The sequence below is a fragment of the Andrographis paniculata genome, unplaced genomic scaffold, assembly GCF_009805555.1.
Source record: "Andrographis paniculata isolate CXL003 unplaced genomic scaffold, ASM980555v1 Contig64END, whole genome shotgun sequence".
Taxonomy (NCBI): domain Eukaryota; kingdom Viridiplantae; phylum Streptophyta; class Magnoliopsida; order Lamiales; family Acanthaceae; genus Andrographis; species Andrographis paniculata.
In genome coordinates this window covers 25,281-47,792 of record NW_026137600.1, presented here as the reverse complement: position 1 = coordinate 47,792, position 22,512 = coordinate 25,281, and the positions used below count along the sequence as shown (strand labels likewise).

The 22,512-nt window shown below is 34.6% G+C and overlaps 1 protein-coding gene across 1 annotated transcript; it reads left to right on the top strand.

Annotated features, from left to right (window-relative positions):
- Nucleotides 1-3,374: 3,374 nt before the first annotated feature.
- Nucleotides 3,375-18,011, top strand: LOC127261779 (protein ABC transporter 1, mitochondrial). The gene is made up of 8 exons (XM_051290177.1): nucleotides 3,375-4,027; nucleotides 5,382-5,607; nucleotides 7,293-7,445; nucleotides 11,049-11,207; nucleotides 13,724-13,883; nucleotides 14,851-14,960; nucleotides 16,988-17,104; nucleotides 17,567-18,011. Exons 1-8 carry the CDS (start codon nucleotides 3,549-3,551, stop codon nucleotides 17,966-17,968), a joined length of 1,806 nt encoding a protein of 601 aa, XP_051146134.1. The 5' UTR covers nucleotides 3,375-3,548; the 3' UTR covers nucleotides 17,969-18,011.
- Nucleotides 18,012-22,512: the final 4,501 nt, after the last annotated feature.

Here is a 22,512-nt window from a genome sequence, read left to right as displayed (position 1 = left end):
TTCAATTTGATGGAATATGATTCCCTTGGGTTTAATTTGCATGCTTCAAGCATATTGAATCCCTCAGGAACTTTCATATAAATATCAGTATCCAATGAGCTATAAAGATATGTAGTAACTACGTCTAAAAGACGCATCTCGAGCTTTTCCCGCACTGTTAGGCTCACAAGGTAAGTTATTCCATCAACAACTGGAGAGTATGTTTCATCAAAATCTACTCCAGGTCTTTGTGAGAATCTCTGAGCCACAAGATGGGCTTTATATCTCATAATTTTATTATGTTCATTTCTTTTTCGTACAAATACTCATTTGTATCCAACTAGTTTTATACCATATGGTGTTTGAACAATTGGTCCAATGACCTCCCTTTTGTTCAATGAGTCAAGCTCTTATTGAATCGCATTTTTTCATTTTGACCAGTCATTTCTTTGCCGACATTCATGAACCGATTTTGGCTCAGGATCCTCATTTTATTCTATTATATCAAGTGCTAAACTGTATGCGAAGGCATTATCAATAATTGTCTCTTTACGGTTCCAACATTTTCTTGAAGTAACAAAGTTAATTGAGTTTTCAATAATTTCATCATATTCTTCAAGATCGTGCTCTTCTGGAGCAATTATTTCAAGGTTGACTTCCTCGTTAGATTGAAGTTTATCAATGTCATTCATGATATTTTCCTGATTATCATTATTTATTCCTCTTTTCTGTCGAGGATGTTTGTATTTGGAGCCAAGTGGTTTACCACGCTTTAAGCGTGTTGCTGATTCATTAGCACTTCCAATTTGTCCATTAGGAATAATTATTTTAGCCGAAGTATTAGCAGTTTGAATATATGATCGAGTGACTTTGCTCGAGTCATTGAATGCACCTGGTAACTGATTTGCAATATTTTACAAATGTATAATGCGTTGAACTTCTAGTTCACATTGCTTTGTACGAGGATCACAAAAATTCAATGAGATTTTTCAATTAATATCCCTTTTTGGTTCATTTATGTCTCTCCCTAATGTCGAAAAATATGATTCGTCAAAATGACAACCTGCAAATCTTGCAGTGAATAAATCATTCATCATAGGTTCAAGATATTTTATAATTGACGGCGATTCATATCCGACATAAATGCCCAATCTATGTTGAGGACCCTTTTTGTACGTTTAGGGGGTGGAATAGGAACATAAACAACACAACCAAAAATACATAGATGAGATATATTTGGTTCGTGACCAAATACTAATTGCATAGGGGAATAACTATGATAGCTTGTCGACCTCATTCTTATGAGTGTTCCTGCATGTAAGATTGCATGCTCCCAAGCTGAAACGGGCAACATAGACATCATCAATAATGGTCTATAAATCAATTGCAATATTTTAATAAGTGATTCTGCCAGACCATTTTGTGTATGAACATGAGCAACTGGGTGCTCTACATTAATTCCAATCGACATGCAATAATCATCAAATGTATTCGATGTATATTCACCAGCATTATCCAGACGTATAGTCTTAATTGGATTATCAGGGAATTGTGCCCGTAATTTAATAATTTGGGCAAGCAATCTCGCAAATGTCATATTGCGAGTAGATAATAAACAGACATGAAACTATCTCGTACATGCATCAATAAACACCATAAAATATTTAAATAGCCCACACGGTGGGTCTATTGGTCTACATATATCCCCGTGTATTCTTTCTAAAAATATAGGTGATTCAATACCTACTTTAGCTAGCGATGGTCTGGTTATCAATTTTCCTTAGGTGCATGCAACACAGGTTAACTTATTTGAGTTTAACACTTTTTGATCTTTTAATGAATGGTCATGCGAATTCTCAATTATTCGCCTCATCATTATACTGCCAGGATACCCAAGGCGATCATGCTATATTTTGAAAATTGATAATCTTTTAATCTACCGTGAGGTGTGTTTCAACAACACCTAAGTAGAGAGTGAGAGAGTGAGGGTAATTTCTCAATGATGTATTTCCTTTTATCAATGATATTGGTGATCAATAAAAATTCATCATCGGTATCACTCATAGTTTCAATGTGAAAACCATTTCTCCGAATGTCCTGAAAGCTCAGTAAATTTCTTCGAGCTTTTGTGACCAACAGTGCATACTGTATCACAATTTTCGTCCCCGCGAGGAGAAATATAATGGTTTCTCCAGAGCCTTCAATTAATTTTGTACTGCCACTTATTGTATTGACATTCATTCTTTCCCTTTTCAAATGGGAAAAATATTTTTCGTGTTTTAATATAGTATGTGTCGCTGCACTGTCAATGAAACACATATTTGCATCATTTTGATTGACATCCATTTAACCAAAAATAAAATAGACAAAAGTCTTTGCGCTGATGACGTGTTATATAGTAAATAGTATAATAATATTGGTAAGTGTATAATAATATGTATATATATAATGGTGATAGTAGTGTGTGTAAATGATTTCTGTATGTATGAGTATATATATATATATATATATATAGATGTAAATAAATTGAGAGAGAGAAAACAGAGAATAAATTTTGGATGGAATCACTTATTCTTCTTGTGTATTTCATTATATTGCATTGGATATTTATAGCATAATAATAAATGACATTAGTGGTTAATGACATTTAATATTATGGGCTTGGATCATATGCTCATATGCTGAAACAAATCATAATCTTTAATTTTGTATTAATGATATTAAAAAATCAAAAATTATTACTAAGATTTAGGGTTAGGATTGAAATTCATCATGCTGAATTAATATTTTCAGCATGTGATCTATCTTGTAATATTATTATCTTTTTATAAAAATATTTTTTTATAATTATATATTAAAAATAACTTTTTATCTAATAATAATATTTATTAAATAATTTTAATTATAATTTTATTATAAAAATAGAAATTTTTAATTTTGGTATATATTAAATACTTGTTTATATTTTATTTATTTGTTTTTATTTCTAATTAAATTTGCATATAAATAAATAAATAAAAATATTATGTACTTTTTTAAATAGGTTTGTAAGTCAGACCAGTCTTTTAAAAAGGTCTGGCTTGACCTATTTTCATCTCTACTTTCATTGTATCGAAACAACATGTTAATATTATACCTAACCGTGTGTCTGATCAATAATATATTAGCAAGCCATGTCAATATTTTCAAATAATTTTTAAACGATGGACCAAAATGATTAAAATTATTTGGAATAAATTTGACTTATTAATATTTTATATTGTAATCAAAATTGATTATTTTTAATTAGATTAAACATAATTTGATTTTTTTCATATTAAATATAATATATACAATAATAATAAAAATTTTCTCTCCCTTGAGCCCCCTCCATGTGGAGGAGTAGTAAGAACTTACGTAGTCTTGGAGCATTTACAATAGGGTTCTTATTGCCTTCCTTTTTGGCGTCGCCAAATCGAGACGGGTAGGTCTTGAAAGCGATAGCTCCTGATCAAATGCCTAAGCTGATTGATTGAAATCCCTTGGAATTTGGTGGATTTCGTTGATCTGAACGCGACGAAATAAGTACAATGGTATCTATGAAGGACACAGCGAGACTGGTGAATGGGTTATCTCTGGTGGCTAAAGAAGCTATCAACCGCTCGCAGGTTTATAATTTTGAAACCCTAAAAAAGGCCGTCGTACAATCCGCCGCAGACGTCACCGGACTCACGAAGGGAAAGCTCCGTAGTCTTGACGAAAAGACACCAAAGTTCGACAGTGTCCGTGATGTTCATAAAGATACTGTAAACGTCGTCTACTTTACGGACGAGTCGCGCGATGGCATTTCCGCGTCGACGTTTGAGGCCCCGAAGACGGGCGATGTGGATGAGATGGTACGAACTCAAATCGACAATCCTTCCAATGCAATTGTTTCCATGGCGGTAAGTCCTCAAAGCGGCGCCTCCTTGACCTCAAGTGATTTGGTGGTTGATGAGGCAACTCCCGCGAAGATAAGGAAGCCCAGGGATAGGAGAGTTCCTTCTACTCCTTTCTCACGGGCTATAGGGTAAACACAATTTCCTATTCCTACTACTACAATTTGCTTTAAATTCTCGGAATTATCTATGCAGTTACTTATGCTCAGGTTAGATGGATAGATGTTCTTGGATTTGCTGAAAATGTTTGGAATAGTAAAAATTTATGGGCATGTTTGTTTGTGGGTTTTAGTTTTTTGGTTTGGATTTTTGAATAGTAAAAATTTGAATTTGAATATATGTTTGATGTGATACAAATAGATGGTAATCTGATATTTTGGATGTATGTAAAATAAATTTATAGTATAATATAAAAAAAGAAAAATAACTATTTGACTTGATAGTTTTGGAAGTAAATAAAACCATGCTGTAAAATCCACAAAAGAACACCATCTATATTTGATTTGATGTGATGAAGTTATTATATCTAAACAGAGACCTAGAGTTCGGGGACAAAAGAGACAAGTTAAAAAGATCATGTCAATATTTGCCATGGCCACTATGGACCTACAATCATTTAGCTACCCGTGATGAAGAAGGGCAATAAAAGATAATAGAAGTAGTTGTTCACTTTTGGTCGCCCAATTAGATTGTTGATCTGTGCTAATATATTTCAGAATTTGTTACCTCTCATATTTGCAATGATTGTGTTGGAGAGCGTGTGAAAGATGGTTATAAATTTCACGAGGTCCTGTTTGATTGAAGGGATTTGGATTGAAGTTATTTCATTAATTTGTTTGGCAATACGATGGATTTCAAATCTCCAAAGTTGGTTGTAGATTTCAAATCCATCTCCTCTAATATTTCAAATACACTTTGGATTATGTCATTTTAAATACTTTCTACAACCAAATGATTGATTTTAATTATAGAGTATTTCAAATCCAAGGTAATTCAAATAAATTCATTTAGGATCTAGCCAAATCCAAATTCATACTACCAAACGGGGCTAAGGGTTTTCTTATTTTCTATTATTTCTCCTGAAAGTGCATTTAGACATATGAATCTATAAAAATGCTTTTTCTTTTTGCCAATGGGGTTACAAATGCTTCAACAAGCAAGCTGCAAAGAAATCTAATCTCCACGAGGAATGGCTGTTATAGAGTCTTTGGCATGTATTTGACATATTCGAGCAGTATCTTCATTCATTTGTCATTAAGAAAAAAATGTAAATGATATTTTATGACCGTTAATTTCTTATCTGGCCAATTTCAATTATACAGACTTGTGTGTCATTCCACTCTCTTTGTGACTTTTCTTTTGATCTAGTTTGTTTATTTCCTCCCAAGTTCTGTAAGGGTGTCCTTAGCTTCATTGAGCTACACAGCTGATCTCTTTTGGAAAAAAGGAGAGGATGGTTTGAATAATAATATGAAATCATTGTAGATTTGCTGGGCTTGGAGTGGGTCTTGCATGGGGTACACTTCAGGAGTCTGCAAAGAGGATCATGTTTGGTACTCCTAACTTAGAAAATGACAATGCTGACCTTTCCCCATTTCTGTCCGAGAGAAATGCAGAACGTTTAGCTCTTGCATTGTGCAGAATGCGTGGAGCAGCTCTCAAATTAGGCCAAATGTTGAGCATCCAGGATGAATCTTTTGTGCCTGCTCCTGTACGTCAATGTATTTCTGTTTGGATAATGTCAAATTTTACTGTGAAGTATCCATGTTAGATGTTTATGGCATCTTATTTAGATTTGCAAGCTCTTTCTTTAGAGATTTAAGAGGACTTTTACCGTACATGCATGATGCAAACTCAGTCTTTGTGTCCAGCTGCCTTTATGATCTTTAGGTTTGGGTGAGATACCTCATGAAGGTTGTCGACTAGAAATGGCTTCGAAATAGTTAGTCTTGGATTTTGCTTAATACCATTTGAAGTGCGTTCTTTCCCTAGCTTTAATACGATGTCTTTTCTAATAATTTCCTCCCTCTTCTATTGGATAAGAATTGGGGCTTCGATTTCTATATGTGATTGGGCATTTAAGGGTCTCTTATAGACCAAATTAAACCATGGTAGGTGTCTTTCTCTTATTTATGCTATCTAATGATACTGTCTCACTGCTCTCCTAAGGAACCCATTGCTTATTTTATCTAGGGTGTGTTTCTTTTGCCCCCAAACTCAAATTTTACTATTTGGACTCTACGTTTATCAGAAAAATACATTTTTTTTCACGAGACATCACTTCATATATTATTTTAATACCAAATCCAAATAAATTTTTTTCAAACCAAATCAAAAGAAATACACCCCTAGTTAAGTGCATCAAGATATATTCATTTTTCCAATTGCGTATATGTAATCATGTTATTGTGAACTTCTAGCCTTTTAAGATAGTTAAAGTATACTTGCTGTGATGCTTCCAAAGGTGCCCCACTAATGCCAAAAATTATGGAGTAAATTAGGCAAGAGACACATGCCTTTTTTTTCCCACAACTTTTTATCATTAATTGCATCTGCTACGGTGGCATACATATTTGGACTGTCAAATTTTCCGTATTTCATGAATTGTATTATCTTGGATTCGTTTTGTTGTAGGGGCTTTTCTTTCTCTTATTTGTGCTATCTAATGGTGCTATCTCGCTGCTCTCCTAAAGAACCCATTGCTTATTTTATCTAGTCAAGTGCATCAAGATATCCATATTCATTTTGCCAATTGCGTGTATATAATAATTGTTATTGTGAATTTCTAGCCTTTTAAACTAGTTAAAGTATACTTGCTGTGATGCTTCCAAAGATGCCCCAATAATGTAAAAAAATATGGAGTAAATTAGGCAAGGGGTGCATGCCTTATTTTCCCACAACTTTCATCATTAATTGCATCTGTTATGGTGGCATAAATACCCGGACTGTCAAATTTTCTAGTTTTTGTGAATTGTATAATCTTGGATTTGTTTTGTTGTATGTGCTTCATTGGATAAATTTCTTCAATACAACTATTCTAAAGTGCATACCTTTCTTTCAGAAGAGAAGTATAAATACTATATTAGAATGCTTAACCTGAAAATTCATGATATCTGTATAGTTAATATATCAGATGTCTAGGCTGTTATTAGTGATCTTTGATTAATTTGCATGGCATAAGAATTAAGAACAAGTTAGAGGATACTGATAAGGGCAAATTTCTTTCCCCCCTTTCTTGGAGTTCAAGCTTCCACATCCCTCGTGAATCCTGTATGCTTATTTGAAATAAGATGGAGCACTATTCCTGAAAATTATTGTAATGGACTGTTATTAACTTTTATGAAACTTGGTTGTTTGAAATTATGATTAATTGCTTTAGCTCATATATCCCTGCAGATTTTGGCTGCATTGGAAATTGTCCGCCAGGGTGCTGATAGGATGCCTAGGAAACAGCTGAATCAGGTTTTGAATGCTGAGTTGGGTTCCAACTGGTCTTCTAAGTTGACGAGTTTTGACTACGAGCCAATGGCTGCAGCTAGTATAGGACAGGTGATGTTATTTACTGCACTTTTATGCTTGTATTTGATCCTCTGTGCCCATACGCATGCACTACACAGATATACATGTGCATTGCATGTGAATAGGCCAAGGTTGTGATCTTTATGAATGTTTAGGGAAAGGGAAAACATTCCTAAACATTACATATGCCCCTGACAGTATATTATAACCTCTAACTATGATAGGAGAGGGGAGTGGTTTTTTTTTCCCTTTTTTTTGGTTCACATATTTTTTTAGGACGGAGGTATGGTATATTCAACATAATTCCACAAGATCCAGTAGAGGGGATGAGAATTTTTGTTAATTTTAATTTTAATTGCCTATTATACACTTAATACTTTATTTGAAAATCCATCTATACCCTCTAAACCCTAAACTTAATTATTTTGCTTTCTATTTTATAGTATTTGTTACTTTGGGTTGTGAATGAATAAAATTTTTATGTTCGATTGAAAATTTTGTTATTTATATTAAAACTTTTATGAATAAAATTCAAGTACATGTATTCTATTCAAATAAATTATTAATCAACTATGAATATGAAAATTAGAATTTTTAGATTTATATTTATAAATATTTGATTCGATAATAAATAATGTTTATATTGTACATAAATTATATTGTACATATTTTAATATTTTTAATTGAATTATTCTAACCAAATTTAATTATAATATGTTTAAAAAATTATATAAACAAATATATGATAGAATTATTATTAAATTATAAAATATAAGTAATTATATAAATAAAATCAAATTAGTTTTCCAATCGCCCTCTTCGTTGGATTATTCTAGCAGAGACCAATCCTGTCTACTTTTCTTCACCTTCTTTCCCTTTCATTTGACCAAACATACTATTGTAGTTTTAGTTTTTCGCTCCTTTCCCTCCCTTTAGTTGAATCAAACACCCCTTTGTATGGTTAGTAACTTCATTTGAATAATTGTGGAGTTTGTTTTTCAAAATGACTTAGGGTCTACCGTTTCAACCTCGGTTGGAACTATATTCCCAATTTATTTTTTAAAATATTATGTCATATGTGATCCACTTAAAATTCATTCAAAACTTTCTATTTCTATATCTCTTTTCAATTAATCAATATATATATGTATTCAAAACTCCCAATTTATCTATAAAATTAATTTATGTTAATATAAATGAGTATTATATTTTTTATTTATTTACATTATATAAAATTTATTATTTGCAAAATAATGCCCATATTGTAAATATTTTATTAAAAATATTAAAATAATTAAACACATTTAATTTTTTTAATTTTGTATATATTACATCATAAAAAAGATATTAATTAAATAAATCACTTCTAATCCAACTTCAAATTCAAAAATTCAACTGGAAACCAAATGCACTCTTATTTTTTAATTTTAATTTTTCCCTTCAATCTGGTTGGATGAAATGTGATCTCATGAGTGAGGCAAGGCAAAAATTACATGTCCACAAACTTGATTCTTGTTTGTTCTGATACGATTTTCAATCTTTTCTTCCCCTGTACATAAGAGCTAAGGGTTTGTTTACTTGGTGTTTGAGTTTGTGTTTTGGTTTTAGATTTTGGATTTTGGTTTGAACAGTGACATGGACGTAATGTTTAGTGAAACCAAACTTCAAGTAAACAAAGCCTTATAGCTTGTTCTGTTACCATTGTTACCATTACACCGTTCGCAATTAAAAAATTCTTCTCACTTTTTCAATAAAAATATATTATTTTTTTTCACAATATTCAAAAATAATAAAAATTAGTTTTACCAAATGAAATCACAATTTTTCGAAATACTTTCACAATTCCCAATAATTAACAACTAAAATCCCAACAAATTATAAACACTAAAAGAACAAAACCTTCGCTATCCTTGATTGTATTAAAAGACTTTGTTCCTTTTATAAATATATATAAAAGTTTGCTTTAATCTTTAATTATGCTTTCGATTATGCATGAAAAATAAATAATATTAATGGTTTGTCTTTTTATATTTCAAAAGTCTCCCAAAATCCACATTCATACCATAACCTATTCATAACATCATATCAACCATAATGTCTAAAAAAACAAAAAAAATAACTCACTCTAAATGCAATCACACATAACCCTATTTTACAATTTTGTTAAGGGAATAACTTCAACCCAAAACATTCTCATGCACCATAAAGTTTATCATTTGTGATTAGATTTGAATGTAATTAACAGAGATGGATAACGTTATTTTGACCATTATACAATACAGGAAGCCATTTTTGTAGCACCTCAAAGCAGGGGCTTAATGCTGCAGCACTCTCAAATGAAATGCTCATATCCTTAAGCCTTGTAATAGAGCACAACTTATAACAGATACACTCGATTGTCTTGTCTTTGAAGAACTGGGAAGTATATCTAAAAAGTACAAATCTGATCCAACATGGGGATATGGGCTAAATTATTAAAATTATCATTTCAGATGCATTATGTTTTATTTGTTCACTTTTCCAATTGTTTCAGCTCTTTAAAAAATTTTAATGTTTCAATTTCTTCCAAGGAGTCCCTCACTGCCATATCTGAGACAATATGGACTCTGGTTGCATCTCCAAGTTTTGAGAAAGATTTGACATCAGATTAGTTGTACCCATACTATTGACTCCAAATGATTAGAAGACCTTGTTTCTCTCCTGGATCCAGATCTAATGAACACAACTTGGGTTGTTTGGCCAAATAAGAGCAGTTAACATAACATAGACCAATCTTAGTAAACTAAAATATTATTATTTTCATATATGTATAGATTGTTTTTAATGTGGATGATAATCATGCATATATCATGAAAATTTGAGCTTATATAAACATACCTGTGCATGTATATTAGAATATATATATATATATATATATAGGTATTGCATCCTAAAAAGTAATGATTATCTCAATGCTTTATTATACAAGTCACTCATTTATGATGTTATTTATATGTGAAATTCATACTCATTTTATAATGTAATCTGAATATGGATTTATATAGTGTACTTTCTTTCCCTCTTAACCTTCTCCATCATGATTCTTTTTGGGTGTGTTTGTTTGGGGGATTGGATTTTAAATAAACTATTCATTCCATTTTTTCCCCCCCAAAAACATCAAATCAAACACCTATTTTTCATTTTTTATATTATACTGAAAATCAATTTTACATTCAAAACATCACATCAACACCAATTTATATCACATCATACAACTATTCAAATTCAAAATTTTTACTATTCAAATCCCAACTCAAAATTCAAACCCTCAAACAAACACACTCTTTATTTATTTATTTTTTTCCATTTTCTGCCTATCCCTGAATTGGAAGAAAATACTTTTTTGGCGAACCTGGATAGACTATGGCTGCTACTGGGTTGAGGTTGATGGAGGGAGTGTGAAGAATACTGGTTATTAGATTGCAGTGGAATAGTCTTAAGCCATAAACTCTTTTGAGCCTCAGAGATGTCAATTCTCTTTTGAGTGAAAAGTTTTCAGATATTTCTGAGTGCCTACATCTCTAAGTGTGTAACAATTGCTGCATATCTACAGCTGTCATTTTTTAACTCTTGATATTTTTAAATCTCTTTTAGGTTCACCGGGCTGTCACAAAGGAAGGCTTGGATGTTGCCATTAAAATTCAATATCCTGGAGTTGCAGATAGCATTGAAAGCGACATTGAGAATGTTAAGTTGCTATTGACTTATACAAGTCTTATACCAGAAAAGCTATATCTTGACAATGCAATGAAGGTATGCCTTCTTTGCATTTTGTTGTTCCTAATAAATTTGTTTCATGATCATATGAATATGATTGGTTGGCCCTATAATAGTGCAAAGGAGCCTTTGCATTTTTGAGTCTCATATTTCACCATCAAATTTTGGTGTTATTAAAGATGCTGAAAATTTGCTACGACCACTTTGTACATTGGAAGTCTATCTTGTCTACCCTTGCTTGTGATGACTCTGTAGTTTGGTAGCCTTTTCCAAACTTTGTTGGGTCTAAAACTGAGATCATTGACCACACTTCCTGCCTTATGATATTTGATGGTTACTTTGGGTTAAATTCAGGTTCTAAAAAATAAGCCATGCCCAAGGATGGAAATATCATTTGATTATAAACAAAGTTACATGGAACATCATTTGTTTCTTGCATACTTTATGTTAGGAAGCACAGCAAACAATCATTCTCATCGTACTAAACTGTATTCATATAATTTGCTATAAATTGTATATTTAGGAGAAAAATAGTTTTACTGATGCGGAGCCAAATATTTAGCTACATAGACAAAAGGCTAGGGAAAAATATAAATGAAAACAATAGCTAGACTGATAGCCGCTGTTTGTGAAGTAGTATGCCACCTCATTTGCACTTAAGAGTATATGTTTGAAGGTGACAAGGGGATCTTTTTGACAAAGATATGAAACTTGTTGATGCCCGAGTTCAATTTTCACGGTGGGGTAGAGCCAAAAATTCAAGTAAAAGCATTTTTCAAATTGCAATCCACCACAATTTTTTGGGAGGGGACCTTGCTGAACCAACACTCTTAAGGTATGTTTGTTTGGGAGATTTGTCAGTATTTCCACTATTTATCAAACTTTTTTTTTCCAAAAACATCAAATCAAATACCTAAATTTCATTTTTTTATTATACTAAAAATCAATTTTACATTCAAAACATCATATCTATACCTATTTATATCACATCATACAACTATTCCAATTCAAATTTTTTACTATTCAAATCCCAACTCAAAATCCAAACTCTCAAACAAACACATCCTTGGTAAATACATATAGATGAAAATCTACTAAGGGTGTGTTTGTTTGGGGGATTGGATTTTCAATCCACTATTCATCCCATTTTTTCCTCTAAAAAACATCAAATCAAACACTTATTTTTATTTTTTATATTATACTAAAAATCAATTTTACATTCAAAACATCACATCAACACCTATTTATATCACATCATACAACTATTCAAATTCAAAATTTTTACTATTCAAATCCCAACTCGAAATCCAAACTCCCAAACAAACATACCCTAAATATAACTTAGAATGTATTTAGACATTGCGTAAATTGTTAGAAGACTTTGTATTTTACATTGTGTAAGTGTTTCCTCAAGCCTATGCATAATAGAAACTTCAAGTTCTAAAATTCTAGCATGTTTTGGTTTTTATATAATTCATTATTATAATGATGATATATTAATCAGTAAGGATGTGTTTGTTTGGGGGTTTGGATGTTTAGTTGGAATTTGAATAGTAAAATTTCTGAATTGTGATAGTTGTATGATGTGATATAAATGGGTGTGATGTAATATTTTGAATATAAAATTAATTTCTAATATAATATAAACAATGAAAAATAGGTGTTTGATTGCATGTTTTAGGGAAGGGGAAATTTGATGAATAGTAGAATTTTGTATAAAACCCATAAACGAACACACCCTAAGTGGTTTATTTATTTATTTTTACCTTTTATTGATGGTAGGGTCATCCTACTTGTGGAAGTCGATCAAATTCTTTGGAATTTTCTAAAGATAATTTGGCCTGAATCTAAGGAACAGTATGCGAACCACTACATTATATTTTTGGGTAGCTAATAATGTTCTTGTTGCCAATGTGCTCGATGAGACCTGTCATTGTCATACGTAAGATTTTATCAATTTGTTTTCTTGTAAGTGTATACAAGCACTACATTTATCTGCCCAACCTGAAACTTAAGAGTTAAAAAAAATGTTAGGTACCATTTATAGAGGGTACTACCCTAAAGTCCTGTGGCTATCTATCATCTACCTGAACTATGCGTTAGACAAGCTGGAAAATTAGAATACATGACATTGTTGTATGTCATGAATGACTGATTATATGCTTCAAACTACTCTCATTTTTAATTTATTTCTTCCAACATATTCTTAAATATTTAGCTTTTCAATGAAAGCAGGCTTGAGGCTTGTAACAAAGAACTTAAATATATACATCATGGTGTATGTCAAAATACTTGGTTAGATTTATGTAGATGTAATTAATGTGGATTTACAGATAATTAAATAGAAATATATTGTATTTGAATCCCTTACACCAAGAGGTTAGTATAGATTGATTTATTGCCTAGGATTTTAGGATTAGATTTAATTTTTTATTTATATGTATTCCTATATATGTATCTTGTGGAACCGGCCAAAAATATGAATCAATTTTCCCATTCATTTCTTCACAATATATGATAATGTGTGAGTTTCTCCATTAATTTCTTCACAGGTTGCCAAAAAAGAACTTTCTCGTGAATGTGACTATGAGTTGGAGGCCCTTAGTCAGAAAAAATTCCGTAGTCTGCTGGGTAATGAAAAAGGATTTTATGTGCCATTCGTTGTGGATGAGTTATCAAGCAGAAGAGTACTGACAACAGAACTAGTTCCTGGTGTGTATTTATCCCATCATCATTTTTCTCAATTAATGAAAAACCTTTAATCAGTAATAGAAAACTGATTGTGTTATATCCTGTGAATCTTAAATTCTTAATACAGTACATTATAAGTACCATGCCAGGAATTGAAAATTAAAGAAGAAGTCTTTTTCTCTATATGACAATGAAATTCTTATTTGGTTGTTTTCATTTCCGGTCCAGACAAGTCTCATCTAAAAGAATCCCTTTTCAACACTTTGACAATTTGACATTTTATTTGGAAACTAATATTAGTATTACACTTCTTTTCAAGCTATATATTTGTGAATTTTAAATCTTAGTGCAAGTTGGAGTACAATATAACTATACATATGGTGGTCAATTTTCTATTGGCACCCTCCATAATCCATGTAAAATTTCTATATGATTGTTAGATTTATAAGCTAACATGATATGGAAATCTTTGTAATTTTTCACATTCTCTTTGATTTTTGGATGTTCAAATACTGTATTAATGTGTATTGTGTTTATCTCTTTTCCCATGACCATGCATCATATAGGATGACATGTGATCTTGGACTTGGTTGCTCATTTTCAAGGCATTTTATTTTCCTTGTCTTGGACTTGGTTGCTCATTTTCATGCTTGTTTTTCTTTTTTTCCCTCCACTTTGTGAAAGTATTTTATACATTTTGCTAGTAACCCTTGCTTCCTGTGCGAGTTTATCAAAAAGAGATTTTATACCTAATCCATTTGTTCATTTTGCTTTTGCTGTATATGATCAGAGATGTGTGAACTAAAGTAGAAGAGGCTATAAGATATATGTCTGAGTATAGTTGTTTTTTTCCAGAGCAGCAAGACCTACACCAATCATCCAACCAAATTACAGCTTATTAGAGTTGGCAGGAACAATTGATTTCTTCCCAATGCTGTTTGTAGTTAAGGATTAATGATGATACTAACTTCTTTTTGGTTATTTTCAGGCAGTCCAGTTGATAAGGTGGCATTAATGGACCAAGAGACACGCAACTATGTTGGGAGGAAGTTACTTGAGCTTACTTTGATGGAATTGTTTGTCTTCCGATTTATGCAGGCATGATCTCTATATATACTTTACTGTTGATTTATTCTTTTTTCTGTGTTTCTTTATTTTTCTTTCTTTTTTTTCCCCTTTATTATTATTATTATTGGGTTTGTTTGTTTAGTGTTTTGATTTGAGGTATTTTTTTGATGTGAGGCATAGGAAATCGTATCGATAATATAAAACTAATATTTTATATTAAATGTTGAAATCGTATCGATAATATATATATTATATAACTTGAAAATTCTATCGGAGGAAAAAATAGTTGGGCAAACAAACCCATTATTACTTTTAATTTCAAAATATCATTCTAAAAATATGTCATATGTGTGTTCCTATTCGGAAATTCATTTAGTTGAGTTCACTTGGTGACACAAAGGCTTTGAAAATGATCATAGAACTACATACTAGGACACACTTAAATTACGTATCTTTTGATGAATTCATTATATGCTTAAGCTTTTTCTCTAAATTTGTTTGTTGAAAATTTAATCATGTTGAAGAGAGAATAAAGAACACAGACTATAATATGGTATTTCCATTGGAGTTGCCCCATGAATGACTATCCAGCAGTGCACAGTAGTAGCCTTTATATATAGCTGCAGATATGGGATATATTCATAATTATTATTTTTATGTTTTCATGAGTTCAATGATAAATGTATGATTAGATTTCATGTAATTTTTTCTTTTTTGGAAATTAAGGAAATTTTAGTAGACTATTATTTTGGTAGCAACTAGTACAAAACCATAACCCAGATCTCAAATGAAAAAATTCTTAATGAGCAAGCTCAAAATTTAGATCTGGGAAACTCTAACAAATAACTCCAAAACCAAGCAATAAAGTCCTCCATTTGTGGCTCCATTTTATTCAAGAAAACTAATTGGATTATTTCCACTTCTATCTTCTAGTTATGCGATGGAAAATAATATCAGGGCATCTAGAAATGAGTGTTTGCAGCTTATTTATATAATTCTAATTAATTGGAATGTTTTGACTGGATTTTCTTTTTCATTTCTTTTTGCATGAATTTATGCACAAATGATATCGAATACACTTAGGTTGTGTTCGTTTCAACAATTTTCATTATTCATTAAATTTTTCTCTAAAAAAATATTAAATCAAAGACCTATTTTTTATTTTTATATTATACTAAATTCATGTCATGAATTTTAGTTTATAGTGGCTTCTGTTGGGGTTGAGGCAGAATGGTAGAATCCTCTTTGTACTTCCAAGTTCCAAACATAATCAGGATTTATATTATGTGAGTGGACAATAATTTATAAGTTACTGCTAACATTGGAGGTTGAATCACATGGAGGTATGTAAGAATTCAATCTTTCTTGTGAAAATTAGTTGTTTGTCTTCAAAATTTCCACTCTCTCTCCATACTGTTGTATTTTTTTTTTTTAAAAATTCTTTATGTATGTTATTACAAAATATAGTGAATATTTGTATAAATCTTTGAGATATTTGTCGGTGTGGCTTTTGCCAAAATCTTGACCTTCATGGATATGAATAATAAACAATGTTTTGAATTGCTGCTTGTATTGGTCATATAATTACTTTATCCATGTTTTTTTAAGCATATTGGACGAACGTCAGCTAGGGTTTTTCTTTCCCCCTTCCAAATAATCCATTAGGTTAGTTTTGATGAGTTGTTTTATTAAGGCTATATTGTTTTGGATTCTGTCAACCCATGTGATGTTTCTTCATGTAGTGCAGTCTCCAAAAAGAAAAAAGATCGTAGATAAATAAAAATATATCACTGCTTTCTCATAAAAAGGATCCATAGTAAGCGCACTAGCTTTCTCAGAGTTCAGAATTAGGTAATTTGTGGTTGCTGAATTATCTCGAGAACTTTACCTATGATTATGCCATATGTTCTTCCTATAGTGTATGTGTGTGTGTGTATGTATAACTAAATTTCTTTATAAACTTCTAGTTCCACACAGGATTCTAAATCCATGTGCATGTAAAGCACTAATTTTCATTCACTTTGTCCACAATTTAATTCTTCCCGTTTGTCAAGCAGACTGATCCAAACTGGAGTAACTTCCTATATGATGAGGCAGAAAAAACCATCAATCTTATAGACTTTGGAGCAGCTAGGGACTACCCAAAACATTTTGTGGATGATTATTTAAGGATGGTAATTTTCTTCTCTTCATTTATTTAGCTTTAAATGAAGTATTCTAAAATATGCTGGTTTTCATTCTTAATCTGGAATTGCTTTTGACATGATTATTGTGGATGTCTTAAATTTTGCTTGCAGTTTATTTTTATTCTGTGTTAAAAACTTTAAAATCATTGTTAGTGTTTATTATTTTCAGTTGCATTTTGCTTAGCATATGCCTAGTAGTCCTGTAAATGAATCAGTGACTTTATTATGGTTGTGGGTTTTGGATTTGGGTTTTAATAGTATAACTTTGAATTGAAATAATTGTTTGATGTGATATAAATATATGTTGATGTAATATTTTAAGTATCAAATTGAATTTTAATAAAATATAATAAATAAAAAATAGTATTTGATCTGATGTTTTTTTTTAAAAAAGATTTTGAAATAGTTAAATACCAACAAAAAAGCTCACAAGTGAATATGACGGATCAGGTTCTTGCTTGTGCAAATAAAGACCAAGAAGCACTGATCGAGATGTCAAGGAAGCTTGGATTCCTAACTGGAATGGAATCTGAAATTATGCTAGAGGCTCATGTACAAGCAGGTTTTGTTGTAGGGTTGCCATTTTCTAGGCATGGGGGCTATGATTTTGGATCAACCAATATTACTCAGAGCATTTCAAACCTTGGTGCCACCATGCTAAGGCACAGGCTGACACCTCCTCCGGAAGAGGTATACAGCTTACACAGGAAGCTGTCTGGTGCTTTCCTTGCTTGCATCAAGATTGAGGCTGTTGTTCCATGTCGGGAGCTTCTGCTTCAAGTTTATGAAAATTATGACTTTAGTGAAGATGGGGATCAAAACTTGTCGGGGAAAATCAATTTGTTGAGGTGATTAAATATTATTCATTTTATGTATTTATGAAACAGTTTTTAGATGTGAACTTATAGTACTGGTTTTCTTTATTAGACAAGATAATTATGCAAATAATTCATCACATTTACAAAAAAATTTCAAATTGCCACGAGATTTTGCTATGGAATATAACTCATTGTAAAATTGTAACGGAATTTGCTAAGAAAATAGGAAATGCTTGTAGTTGTGATTTTTTGAGAGAGTATTGCAACATAATAGATTTGTCACGTAAATTCTAGGAATTATACAAAGAATAATACAATCCGTTACAAAATTGCAACTGAAATAGCAACATGGCTTTAGGGTAGTTTTTATCATCGGCAACGGTGGTTTAGAAGCTGAATTTGGCAACTGTTAAGGTTTGGTGGATTTTTACCAGTTTGCTTTTGCTTGGGTAAGTGTAGTAGAATTCTAGGGTTTAGGGATTAACCCGTACATAGTTCTCTAAGTACAATCAACATGATCAATTCAAGTATTCAATCACTTAAAGCCTAAGTCTAAAGTAAGTCAACTTGGCGGTGGAGCAAGGTTTCTTGCCGATATGGATTGAGACGGATTTGGCGACTAATATTACTTTGATCTCCTCGTCAATGGGACATTGGTCATTACAGGATTGCCTCCTCTGACTTTGATTGCGATTACACAATATTATTTGGCGTATTTTCCACATCTATTGCGAGGGAAACCGAGTCGCGGACGCTTTATCGACGACAACTTGTTCCATTCTCGATAGCTGGCCCTTAATGCAGCAAAAATCCCGGCAGCGGCTCGTGGTTTCATTTGGGCGAATGCAGCTGGCTGGTACTTTGTAGTGTCACTTGTATTAGGTTTTAGGGTTAAGGGTTTAAAGTTTTTTTGTTTAGGGTTTATGGTATAGGGTTTTTCATTTGGTTGCGCTCAAAGTGAGCTGCCTACGCTATACGTAGTTCTAAATCCATATAGAACCAAGAACTAGGAAAGAAAAGCATAGATGAAAGAGATAAAGAACTAAGAAAAGCTAGCAAAAACGAAAACATGAGAGCCCTCCGCGTTAGCGCGAATGAAACTGCGAGCTGCCGGAGGGATGTCTGCCGGGGCTAGCGTTTGCGCGTCGGGAAGGGAGTATGCCCCAGTCGCCAAGGCCACACGGTTGCCCTCATGGTAAATGTGTGAGATCCTTCACTCCACGGTAAGCAGCTTTAGGCGAAGGTGATGGAGACATGGTTGCAAGGTCCAATGTCCTGTCGATGAGGAGATTAGGGAAATACTGCTAGCAGAGTCTGTCTCGATCCAGATGGGTGGTAGTCGCGCACCACTTCCAGATTCACATTAGACCGAATTGCCTGGAGCTCGGCCAAAGTATTTGTTGCATGTAGGAGCGGAACCTGGAAGACCGCAAGAGTAGCCTCGGTGGCGTCCGTCGGTGTTCAGCTTGAACCATCTTGGTGTCAGAGCTTCCCATCACACAAGGATTGGTGGCCGAGGAACTGAAGGCGGGAATCGAAGGCCAAGACGAGAAACGAGATGTAAGTCGCCGGGCCAATGCCGCCGCTGAAGAACACCAGCTCGCTACAGGACTTGTAAATGAAAGTGAACACACTAAATAGTCCGGTGAGAGGAAACACGGATACCTCGATGTTTGGCATCATTCCGTGCCGTCCAAAGGAACCATAAGGTCAACAACGGGATGTAGACACGAATGCTCCGCGTGTAGGGGGAAGATAAGCGCCACGCGGAAACCATCAAGTGGGCCGTGTGCGTCACTGGAAGTGGTAGGTGAAATAAGTCAGCAAAGTGGTGCCACATGTGCTGGGCGGTCGCGGAGGAGAGAAATAGGTGCTCAATCATCTCCGATGCCGGACAACACTGACAACGAGAGATAAGAGGGATGCTGAATCGTTGAAGGGCCTCATCGACCAGGATACGAAGGCGAAGTAACCGCCATAGGAACACCGACATCGTAGGCGTAAGCAATCACAACCACAAGCTGCAAGAAAGTCAACTCCGCACACCAACAGTCTGAGTAAGCTCCCATGCCGAGGTAGTATGAAAAGTACATGTTGCCGAGTCCTTTTAGATAGGCGTATGCGTTGCCTGGGGGTCAAACGAAACCGAAGAGATTTGCTGAACCAAGGATGCCGGGAGATAGGCCCGGAGCCGCGGCAAGTATCACGAACCAGCATGCCATATCTCGTGGACCTGGTCGACAGCGGCCGGTCACTCCTGTAGGCCGCGAGGGGTCTATCCCCATACCAGATATCGTACAAAAAGCACTCTCCACGTACCAAATTTCAAGTTATCTGGCTCTGCGCCTTCTCGTGAACCTGGCACAGACGCTTCCAAACCGGGTTGTCGTAGCTCTGACAGAGAGCAAGGCCAAGGAAGGATCTCCAAAAGTACTTATGTGCATCGAACTCGCTTAGAGAGAGGTGCCATCACGCAATCGCCACCATAATTCGAAAGAGAATGCACAAACCATGTCTTACAGCCGACGAACTCCAGTGCCGCCCCCCTTCTGCAGCCATGCAGCATCGTCCCAGGAGATTCAGTGCTGGCGGCGATGGCCATGGTAGGTCCCCAAAAAAACCGTACAAAGAGTTGTTTCACTGTGTGTAGCCATCTGCGGGGGACTAAGGACCTGTAACAAATAGAGAGGGAGTGAAAGGAGCGTGCTCTGAATCAGCTGCAAACAGCTACCATGAGAAAGAATTGAGCGATCCCATCGCTGCAAGTATCAACAGAGCTTCCCGAGAAGGCCCTTGTAAAAGATGTTGCGCCGATTTCCCACGTAAAGCGACATACCCAAGTAGGTGAGAGGAAGACATGCTGTGCTGAATCCAGTCACAAATCGGAGCTATTGTTGAACGCTATTCGGGCACTGGCGGGTGAAAACCAGTTGGCTCTTCTGACAGGTTCAAGGTTTTTGGTTTAGAGATGCGACTTGGTGGATATTTCATATATATATAGGGAAGGGAACCGTGTCGCAGATTCCTTAGCGACTCTGGCGGTTTTTCTTTCGATTGAACGGACACTTCTCCCGACAGATAACCCTTTCGTTGATCAAAAGTTTCATTCGAGCCGATGCAGATAGTCTCCCGACTTTTCGTTTCAGGTAGCAGACTTCACCTTTTTATTTGTTTTTTGGGACAATTAGTGTTGATATTACTTAGACTTGATTGACTAGTATTGCTTGGTTGGTGTTGATGCTTTAAGCATTTTGCCTTTGACCTTTGATACTTAGACTACCTAGGCTTGTCTGGTCTGTTTTGTTTGACTTGGACTGTCTAGCCTGTATCAGCAGAACTACGTATGACTTGATCCCGTTTGGATACGTAGGCAGTCCACTTTGGGTACAACCATTGCTATATAGTTTCAACCTTATTACTTCGTATAACACGTCACATAATTTCACATAACAAACATAGGGTCATAACCCTCAAAAGAAACTCCACAATGTGTATATAAGGGTTCAAAATCCAAAGTATACGTAAATCAATTTATTATTGGGGTTTAGGGTTTAGGGTCTAGGGTCTAGGATTTAGGGTTTGGGTTTGGGTTTGGGTTAGGGTTGGGGTTTAGGGTTTAGGGTCTAGGGTTTAGGGTCTAAGGTTTAGGGTTTACGGTCTAGGGTTTACGGTCTGGGGTCTGGGGTCTAGGGTTGGGGGTTGGGGGTTGGGTTTGGGGTTTAGGGGTTTAGGGGTTTGGGGTTTGAGGTTTTGGGTTTCGGGGTTCGGGGTTAGGGGGTTACGGGGTTAGGGGTTAGGGGTTAGGGGGTTAGGGTTTGGGGGTTGGGGGTTTGGGGGTTTGGGGGTTAGGGTTTTTTTTTTTTTTTTTTTTAAAAAACAAAAAAAAACTATATAGCGGTGGCTGAACCCAAGGTGGGCTGCCTACGTACCCGAACGGGATCAAGCCATACGTAGTTCTTAGTAGAGCTACATAGTCCAAGTAAACAAACATGCATGGCAGGCCTATGTAATCAAAGTATCTATCCTAAGGGAAAATGCCTAAGTCATCAACACCAATCAACACTAAGCCAATCAAGCCAAAGTATCAATGAGTAAGTAAAGTCATACCAAGACGAGGCCTATAATCAGAAACGGAAGCCCGGAAGTCCGTCGGCATCCGCTCGTAGGAGGCCTCTGGTCGCCCGAGGGAGATCCATCGGAAGAAGTATCCGCTCCGTCGGAAGGGAGACTGCTGTCGTTGCTAAAATATCCGCAACACGGTTCCCCTCCCGATAAATGTGCGAGATCCTCCAAGTCGTATCCCGTAAGCGCATGCGAAGAGTAAGAAGACACCTCTGAAGCGACCAATGACTCATCGAGGAGGAGATCAGAGAAATACATGCCGTCGAGTCTGTCTCGATCCACAATGGCACCAATCCCCGATCAATCGCAATCCCAACTCCCCTCTGAATCGCAGTCAGCTCTGCCAGAGTGTTCGTCGCGTGTGAAATCGGAACCTGATATGCGACGAGCACTGCTCCAGTCGAATCCCGGATAAGACCGGCCGCTCCCGCTGCCCCGGGATTGCCAAGCGAAGCA

Bases quoted from the DNA above. Each gene is read 5' to 3' on its own strand.
- LOC127261779 (XM_051290177.1), top strand. From the start codon at position 3,549: ATGGTATCTATGAAGGACACAGCGAGACTGGTGAATGGGTTATCTCTG. The intron at 5,608-7,292 runs GTACGTCAATGT...ATATCCCTGCAG, and splicing joins AATCTTTTGTGCCTGCTCCT to ATTTTGGCTGCATTGGAAAT. The intron at 17,105-17,566 runs GTAATTTTCTTC...ATGACGGATCAG, and splicing joins TGGATGATTATTTAAGGATG to GTTCTTGCTTGTGCAAATAA.